Below are 9855 nucleotides of genomic sequence, written 5' to 3'. Positions count from 1 at the left end.
TTTGTCAGGTTATAGCCAACACATATATGTGTAGAGTTTTTGATATTTTTTAAAAACTCCATAACCCAAAGGTGAAAAAAAAAACAAAATAGATTTACGACGGGGCTCCAAGTGCGATGAGTTGCGCAAATTGCTATAAACTTTAAATGTGTTTTACTCCTTTGGCTATAGAAATTAGATTTTAATTTTTTCATCTGGTGATATCTGAGACATTGCAGATTAAAGCCCCATCGGTCGTTTTTTTGGTCTTCAAAATTGAGGTTGGGACCATTTTTGGATAGGTGTGACAAGGTGAAGGTTTTTTTTTATTCTGTTATTAAGCTATAAACTCATGATCGACAGATGCTTATTATTTATGCGCTAATTAACTATCTAGATGTTTCATTAAACAACTTAGATCAACAACAGCTTATCAGTGAGTGATATGGGATCGATAGACTATGAATGATTTCATTGGAAGAATTTAAAGGAAATCTCACTGCTGTGAACATATTTACAATTGAAGCTGTTTCAAGATAGTAATCAAAAAATACTTGAAATAAAATTATTCTAAGTTAGAGTACCGTTACCTCCGGTAAAGGTTATCTTCACAATTGAAGACCGTTTTTTCAAAAGGGATATAAGTCACATTTTAAATATTTTGAAAAAACTAAAAAAAATTAATAATCTATTTAAACTTTCAACAAATAAAAATTTTTCTTTTTGTAAGCGGTAGTTTATTGTGATTTTCATAAAAATAATTTTACAATTAAAATTTTTCTTTTTTTGAAGTATACTTATAACGGGTTAAAATGTAAGAAGTTTTTCAAAAAGGGCATAAGTCCACATTTTTTTAGAGAAAAATAAGTATTTGTGACAAAATTATGTTTTAAATTGTTTGCGAATTAAGTTTATTTGGATGGACTTACAAATTTGTAACGTAAGTTCTTAAAACACACCTAATATTTTGACCACCTCATCCCTTGTTACATGATAAGTAAGACCCTCTCTGTGATTTTTCTTTTTTTGTAAAAATTTAAAATTCATACGTACGCTGTTTAAAAAATAAAAAACTGTTGTTTTATGCCAGAAATATGTTTAATGGAGATTTGAAAAGCGAAAATATTTTAAACGTTTTTCGATGGTTTTCAGCCATACCAGTTCAAAGCATGCTGCAGATCAGTTTTTTTATTTTCATAAAAATACTAAATTGAGTTAATCAAACATTAGTTAAAGAGTTTTTAAGGAATTCAAGATGCCTATGATATAATTAAATTGTTTAATTAAACATTTTTGTTTTAATTCAAAATTTTACCAATAATTACCATCTGAATTAATTTACTGATACTCCCTTCAGCAGAGACGTCATTAGTACCCCTTTCAGCAGAGACGTCATTAATGTATGAACCCTTAATGTTTGGGACAAAAAATTATTTGAATGGATTTAATATTATATTCTTTTAGTACATATTTTTAGACAATCTCATTTTAAGACAACAATAGAGAACATTTTATAATACAAAAAAACAAAACAAAAGTTTAGTAAAATTATTTTATTAAGTTTAAACAAACGGTTCATTTTCATCAAACTCATCAACATCATTCTGCATTACTCCCTCAATACCATCAAGAATACAGGCATAGAAGTCCTTTGCATCATATGGTACCTCAAAGAAAGCCATTAACTTTTTTACATCTGCTTTCTTTTCCTTTTTGACTTTGTTTTCTAATGGTCTTGGTATTGCTTCAGTCATTTTTGCAAATAACTGTCCTTTTTTTAATAAAGAACTAACTAGACAAGGCTCTGCAGAATATGCACTTTGCACTTCGATTTTCTTTTGAGAGTAAATTATAATTTTCTGATCTCTCATTGGAAATGGCTTTTTTTTTTTAAGAATCTGTTTAGCCATTTTTTGGTAATCTTTAAGAAACCAATCTTCTCCTAGTTTTTGCACTGCTCCATGCTCTGAAAATATTTTGTAATATTCCAGAGGAGAAAGAATGGTTTCTTTTTTGCGTACCACTTTTTCTATACGCCCAAAAACTCGATCAGGAGGTAAAAAACTATGACCCCTGATTGGAAAAAAATGTTTAACAGCATTAAACATAACACTCGTTTCCACAAAGTTTTTCAAACAACACAAAACAACAAAGTTTTTGTTCTGTGATGAACAAGCATCAAAAAATAAATGTAGATCTAATTTCACTTTAGCTCCTCTTTCTGTAAATAAATCTTTTTCCAACTTAGACAAATAGTGAACCAGGGCTGAAGAAACTTCATTAGATCCTCTACCACTCTGAGTTTCCAACCAGGTATAAATAAAAATGTTATCTTTGTTTTGTACTATTTGATCATGTCGAACAAATGTTAAATTATAGAGCCAAATTTGTCGAGCATAAAATACTTCACTAACACTTAATTTAGGAAGTGGTTGGTTTTGTTGCATGTCAAAGCACACTTTAATGACATTTTCATTTTTCTCTTTCATAAGAGAGTAGAATTGTTTTGCTCTTAATTTGTGCAGACGATATTTAGCAAACTCTTCTCCCTTTAACTTTGTATCAAATGTTTTTCTTATCAACTTCTTTTGTGCTTCACAAAAAGAACAGATATCTGTTCTTGGGTTTCCAAATCCAACATTAAACTTTGTGTAAAAAATGTTTTTAAATTTGGAAAGTGATGAAATACCCATATTTTCTTGGTTTCTATGAAGTTTCCAGTTTCTCCATAACTTTACAACATTTAATTCAGGTGAAAGGTACACTAACACTTTTCCCTCTCCCATAGTGTGAAACACAACCTTTATATTGACTTATAAAATTCACTATTGAATTGGTGATTTCTTTATCACCTATCGTTTGTCTAAATCCTCCGCGTTTTTCAGGTCTCAGACACCCATTTTTAGAGTAATATTTTATAAGATTATGCAATCTTTTTATTCCAACACATGTTATGGAAAGAAATGTTTTTTTACAAACTGGAACTGTTTTACAACTTCTGTCAGCAATACTGTAGTTTATTGAATGTTTTCTCAAACAAAAATATTCATTCCTTGGCCTGTGTCTTTTAACTTGAGTTAATTTAACAAACTTCAGAAGAAAATTATCCTGTTTAACTTTTAATTCTTCATTGTACAGCTTCTGGAAAAAACCTAAAAAAAATTTTGGTATGTCAATATTGATATAATAAAGAATTATTTGTATTTTTAATTCATAGTATAGATTGAAACTCATAGCTAACTATAATAATTCTGAACTAACAAAAGTGGCTAGTGTAATACAACTGAGCTCACCAACAATATCCAGGTTGCCAAGATTGCCTGCTTTACATCTTTTGTTGTTGTGCCTACAAGCTATGACAGGTAATTTTCCAAGAGATGAATATCTCTGGCGTTTTTTCTCTCCTGTTTTGCTTATTTTCGATCTTTTCCGACCATGTCCAGGGGTTAGAGAGTAAGAAAATATTTCCAGTTCTGAATCTATTATCTTAGATACCATTTTTAGATAAAATTTGTTACGGAAGTTGCTACTGCGCAAGCGTGAACTTAAGTTTTTGCTATACTTTTTTCTAATGCTGGGACTTATGCCCTTTTGAAAAAACTTGGTGATTTTAATATTGAAAGTAAAGTGGATAAATAATTTTCTATCCATGTTATTATAGTTAGATTTGTTCCATTTACACTATAGAATCCAAAAGTAAAAAAAACTCGATTTCAGCAAAAATGGACTTATATCCCTTTTGAAAAAACGCTCTTCAATTAACGGCGGTTCTGGGAGGTTTTACCGTCCAATCGAAATCAAAAATTAACTTAGATAATTGGTTTTAATTTGTATACAGTTTTTTGTCTTTTCTAACCTCCCTCCTCTACCTCTTTTATCTGAAACTTCATCTATCATAGTTAACCAAAGTTTAAACTTTAGTATTTTTTTGTCAATTTTTATCTTTTATTTGTATTTTAACAGGACCAGACGAAAGAACAGAATTTACTTACATTTATCTTTTCTGTAGCATTTTTTAAAAAAACTTATTCTGTACAAAAATTTTTCATAAATAATACAGTAAACACAAAATGAATCTCCAAGTTGTTATGAATTAGTAGAAAAACCTATAAGGAGAAGTTGGTCCCAAAACCCTAGCTTATTAAATATCATCTTAAAGAAATTTTTTATTTTTTAAAGTTTATGAGAAACTTAGTTCTAAAAAATTGAAACTATAAGAAAATAGTAAAGATGTTATTTAAACGAACTCTACTTCGTTTACCAGAACCGTTCAATATTCGGATACCAAGCATGATTAATTGCTTTTTTGTTTTTTCTTAAATAAAATTCGTTTTAATGTGTAAACTAGTACACTTTTGTTATAAAACAAAAAGTCTATTTAAATCAGCGATAAAGAATGTTTATATATACATGATGAATGGATATTCACTATGTTTTGTACCGAGTTTTTTTTCCTGACTTTAAGTTACGTAACTGGACTCAGAAAAATTACGAATAAAAAAATGTTTTTATTTTTCTTTACACATTACTTAGAAACTTTACGTTGTACACATTTAAGGTGCGAAGTTTTAATATGCAAAAAGCTAATAATAGTAATTATTACAGCTTCAATCATTATAGCTGAAAATTATAATAAATTATTATAATTGCAATTGACTTGAAACATTTAAATACAAATAAAAGAAAAGAAATCCCTCTTTAATATTTATGAGGCAACATATCTTTCAGTGCTCTTGTGGCATCCTCAATGCCGTTTTCGTGGGCAGTCTTTAAATATTGTTCTATTTCCCTCTCTTTTAAATCTATGTTATAACCTTGCATATGACTAGCTACTGCATTATAACCGGCTTCTGGGTGCCCAGCGTCTGCAGCCATTTTAAACCAATACATGGCTTTGTCTTCGTCTTTTTCAACACCGCCTCTTCCATAAAGATATTTATGTGCTAGCACATGTTGTGCGTCAGAGCTTCCTAAGTGAGCGTAAACACGAGCTGCATGCGTATGCAGGTGATCAATATAGTAATACATATACACAAACATGCAGAGCACTCCTACTACAACAACAACCTCTAACGCAAATACCCACCATGAATCTGGTTTTTTTTTACGAGCAAGATAAACCTTAGGACCATACGGCAACAAAGGATCGTATCCAGGTTCACCAGGAGCCCATGATGGCTTGTATCGTTTTTTAAAACTTTGCATGTTGTACTTATCTATCTTTTCCCTCGCTTCACTTTAAAATCTTCATTACAGAAGAAAACATTCTATTGAAATGAGTGATGACGTTTAATTATTGAAATCGTAACTGAATAGAAAGGCCAAAACTTGCGTGAAAACTAAATAAATTAAAGATGAGTTTTATACATTACCATTATAAGTTGAAAGATTTTAAAATTTAAAGCTTAATGAAATGAATTCTAAAAAAAAATTAGAAAAATAGAAAATACCGTATGAAAATTCATCGCGCCACTTTTAGATAAAACTTGCTGCGAAGTTTAGTTTTCTATATGAAAAGTGCGATTTTCTTTTTATAACATTCTTTCTATTTAGAAAAGCGTCTATTTTAAACTTGAAAATGAAAAAAAAGCCTGGTTTCTTCTTTGAAAGGAACTGATAAAAAGTATTTCTATAAAATGTTTTAGAACATTGTAAAAACCGGCCTTTCGAAACTGTTAAACGTAAATCTTTTAGAATTCATTATAAAAAAGCTCTTTTACTTAAAACAAATAAAAACGAATAAATCTAATTGCAAATAAAATTTTTAAGACCGTTGTGAAATCTAAATGTAGGATAGGCCTTTTGAACATTAGAAAACGCCTCTGTCATACCAAGTTTCATACCAAATAACAGTTTCAAGGCGACAGTCCATCGTTTTGCAAATGCGTACACCACTAAGAGAATTTATGTTCTAAGTGGTATACGAAGTACAAGATGGAAAGATATTTTAACAGAAACAGAATAGCCATGTCATTTTTTTGTGAAAGTACGAGCCCTCTGCAGGAAGTGCTTAACGGCCTCTTACAACCATAATTTAAAACATAATAGTAGACCATAAAAGTAATAATAACCGTAGTAAATCAATTACCCTCAGTGCAAAAGCTATTGAATGATTAGATATTGCTAGAGTTAAGTGTTTAATTACAAGAGAAGGTATTTGCAGCAATAACATCATCAATAGAAAGTAAAACAATAGAAGAGCATGTTGAAGACAACCAATGCTAGTTTTGATGAAAATGACTTTGAATGCAAGTGTTGCAGAAATTTCAGCAAACAAAGCGTTTGATGGAACTTATTTGAGTTGGAATGTGGAAGATCTAGATGATTACTCTCTTATGATAATTGCTCTCGATCTTATGTGTTTGGTAAGTGATTAACTCAAAAGGAACTGGTTACATTTAACGTCTCCAAAACAATTAAGATATATCAGATCCATTATTATCAATTGTCAAATAATGCGATTCTAAATTTGCCTTCAAATGTATTAGCTGTGAATCAAATGTTGAACAAATTTGAATCGCCAGTCATACAGGTAAATTGTTCATTAATCAAACGAGAAAGTTGTAAACCATAAATTAATTCAGAATAAGCCATTGAATAAATTAGCCGTTACAACTTTAAATTATGAAAAGGTCATTAGAGAGACTAAAGGCGAATACAGATTTATCACTTGATGGAGTGGGGTAGGGCGAAATGGAGCAGTTATCTTTAAGAACACCAAGACTACCTTAAACATATACTGATATAAATTTTTTGCATTATTCCAATTAAATGAGAGTAAAGACATCGTGAAAGTTTAGAATATCTGCCCAGCCGGCACATCTTGTTTCCAACACGTGTTTGAAACTCTTATTCGTAACGTATTGAGTATGGTCGCCCGTTACCCACGTGCTGAAGACGGAACCTATTCTGTACGTATACGTACAGAAAATGTTTTACAGGTTCTTCTTCTTCAGATAAGACAACTCCTTGAAGAAGCTAAAAATACAATGTATTTAACAAGTGTTAAGAACTACCGATGTAATTTTAAAATTTTTTAGCACGTGTTGAGAACGAGTGGTGTTATTTGACAGGAAATGTGCCGGCTGGGTGCGAGGTAGAGATATTAAGATGGTCAATACCAATTCAAATAAATTTTTCATTGTTGTTCAAAATAAAAATTAAAAAAACTTTTCCTCAATTATTCAATATATGTCTCGTTTAGGGAGCTGTATTAGGAGAAGATATATATATTCGTGATAAGGTCATTGCAATCTTCTTGAAGTCCTGCCCTTATAATGTTATAAATCTTAATGTAAATAATATTATATGGCAAATAAATATATATATATATATATATATATATATATATATATATATATATATATATATATATATATATATATATATATATATATATATATATATATGGAATTAAGAAGCCTTTTTTTTATCTGCCCTTAGCATTTCAACTGATTACAAAATTAACTTAGGTACTGTAGTTAATTTACAATCAACTAAAATGTTTTTGGACATCATTTCCAAATAATTCCATTCAAGCTTTTATAACTGTTTTGTGTTTGACCAAGTAGGTACTTTGTTAGTATATCTTGATGAGATCTTAAAATACTATCATCAGAATTTTGTAAATCGCTAATGGGAGATTCAATTTCTTTTTGTATTTAAACTTAGTTAATTTATAAGACCGTCATTAGCGCCAGCTTGTTTTTGTTTTTGGGTAACATTAGTGATGGATGGTTTTACTTTTAATGTCACAGTTATGCAAAAGGATAGCTCACACTGATTTCTGTATATTGTAAAAGATGTCAATATTTTTTTGTATCGTATTATCTAATAATACTGTTTCTTTCAAAGCAATCAATTTTTTAACGTAATACAATTTGTTTTGGAAGAAATTGATTGATTTGTCAGTCAGTTTATCTTTGCCACATATTAGTTTAACCAACTTTAATATCTACAAACTATTTACCCCACTAAGACTTACAAAATACTTTTATCTCCATATTATTTTAAAGCAGTAGCATCAGAAAACAATGAGAAGCCAACATCCCCAATATGTAAACTGTATTTTTTGCAGTCTCACAGAATTTTATTGCTCCAGATGATTTTTGATGATTTGCATCAAACATAATGTAACTTCTAATGAAGACATCCGTACTTGCGGGTTTTATTTATCTAGTTAAACAACCCTTGCATGTTTTAAAAAGAAAAATCAAAACGCTTGCCATTGAATTTATTACTTTGAATCTCCTTTGAATTCAGAGTTGAAATCTGATTTAACAATTGGTGTCTATATTTTTGCCAGGTACCATCAAAAGACACCTGGCAATTTACAGATTCACTATAAGTGATACCATTACTATTAGTGTTATCATTAGTAATAGTATCACTTTAGTGTTATGTATATATATATATATATATATATATATGTGCGTGCGTGCGTGCGTGCGTGCGTGCGTGCGTGCGTGCGTGTGTGTGTGTGTTTACATATTACAAACTAGTTTTACTTCAAAACAAAAACCATTTTTATTTTTTAGCATTACTTTTTCTCTTTATTGACCCACATTCAGTACATTTATAAACGATGGCTTCAAATAAAACTTCAAATTTTATTGTTACATTATATTTATTCTTATCAAGTTTTTTTCTACATCATGATATTTTTTTACATCATAATATGATTTTGCAATTTTTTCTTAGTTGCAGATGTATTTTTATTGTTTTCAACACAGCTCAGGTTCTGACTATCTCTATTTCGACTCGGAACATGTTTATTTCCCTTAAATCTAATTTTTATTTATTGAACTTTTAGATATAGGCATATTTTTTAAAATACCATTAATATTTTGGTTTGTTTAAAAAAAACAGACAAAAAAAAAACAGAAAATAATTACGCATAAGTTATATTTAATTAGCGAATGACTTTGATTGCCTTTTTTGATAATTTGCTCTGCTAACCAGTTTCAAGCTATTTCATACTGGTTAGCAGACAAACTCGTGGACTAAAACTATATCAAAAAGTTACAAAATACCAAATAAGATTAAACACATTTTCTCTATAATGAGTTAATGCATATTAGCTCTGAGGTGCCAATTTCGTAATTTTCCTAAATAAACAGTTGCTACATGCATTTCTAGCTGAACGAAGTTTACCCTTCTATTCATAAGCTTAATTAGTTAAGAGAAAATAAAAAATAATTGTTGATTTACAAGAATATTTTAAATGAAGAAAATAGTATCTATATTTGCTATTACACGTTGGTGTTAACAATTTTAACTGACTTTTGTTGAGTTTAGATTTTAATTAGCTAGCTTCTCATTTCTGCTTTTTAGGATACAAAAGGATAATAAAGTAAATTTATGTTTTATTAAAGGTCCAATTGAATTTTACTATAAGGTAGGTCTTACATAATTTAATAACAAGTTTTTAACTGTTATAATGGCAAATAAAATACAAATTAATAGCAATTATTTTGCAGTTTTTGGAGTTGTAACCATTACAAGAGTGTGACTCTTAATAAGTGTTTTGTTGGCTCAGATTTGCATATCATTGCAAATATCTGCTGTACATTGAAACTACCTGTTAAAATGGAGTTTTAATAAATAGGTTTAAAGTTTATCATTTTATTGTACATTTTAAATCTTCCTATTGTATTTTTTAGTCTTGATAGAAGAAGCATTAAAAAAATGGCAGTTCACATCGTAGATATATGTATTGATAAATTTGAAATAGAATATTGGGCCTAGCACGATTTCCGGATTTCGTTGTAACTTTTAGCACTTCACTTTGTCAGTAAACGAATGATGAAAAATTTACCTAAGACCTGCCCTACTTATCCTTTATATGTCAGATTCAAAGACTCTCTTGATTGGTGG

General features: G+C 29.5%; 2 protein-coding genes across 2 annotated transcripts; both read right to left on the bottom strand.

Annotated features, from left to right (window-relative positions):
* Positions 1 to 994: 994 nt before the first annotated feature.
* On the bottom strand, positions 995 to 3512 carry LOC149884179 (uncharacterized). Its single transcript, XM_090098945.1, has 2 exons — positions 3273 to 3512; positions 995 to 3131 (listed from the first exon to the last, which is right to left on the bottom strand). The coding sequence occupies exon 2, from the start codon at positions 2763 to 2765 to the stop codon at positions 1542 to 1544; it is 1224 nt and encodes a 407-aa protein (XP_089955071.1). The 5' UTR covers positions 2766 to 3131; positions 3273 to 3512; the 3' UTR covers positions 995 to 1541.
* A 450-nt stretch (positions 3513 to 3962) lies between these two features.
* LOC145185870 (uncharacterized) lies at positions 3963 to 5570 on the bottom strand. The gene is made up of 2 exons (XM_090099150.1): positions 5430 to 5570; positions 3963 to 5318 (listed from the first exon to the last, which is right to left on the bottom strand). Exon 2 carries the CDS (start codon positions 5182 to 5184, stop codon positions 4678 to 4680), a length of 507 nt encoding a protein of 168 aa, XP_089955276.1. The 5' UTR covers positions 5185 to 5318; positions 5430 to 5570; the 3' UTR covers positions 3963 to 4677.
* Between the last annotated feature and the right edge of the window lie 4285 nt (positions 5571 to 9855).

Source organism: Hydra viridissima, unplaced genomic scaffold (genome assembly GCF_058129835.1).
Source record: "Hydra viridissima isolate aposymbiotic clone 2 unplaced genomic scaffold, HvirCarnegie_v1 scaffold_9, whole genome shotgun sequence".
NCBI lineage: Eukaryota > Metazoa > Cnidaria > Hydrozoa > Anthoathecata > Hydridae > Hydra > Hydra viridissima.
Note: the sequence above shows the minus strand (reverse complement) of the source record. Positions and strands in the feature narration are given on the sequence as shown.

Bases quoted from the DNA above. Each gene is read 5' to 3' on its own strand.
- LOC145185870 (XM_090099150.1), bottom strand. From the start codon at position 5,184: ATGCAAAGTTTTAAAAAACGATACAAGCCATCATGGGCTCCTGGTGAA.
- LOC149884179 (XM_090098945.1), bottom strand. From the start codon at position 2,765: ATGGGAGAGGGAAAAGTGTTAGTGTACCTTTCACCTGAATTAAATGTT.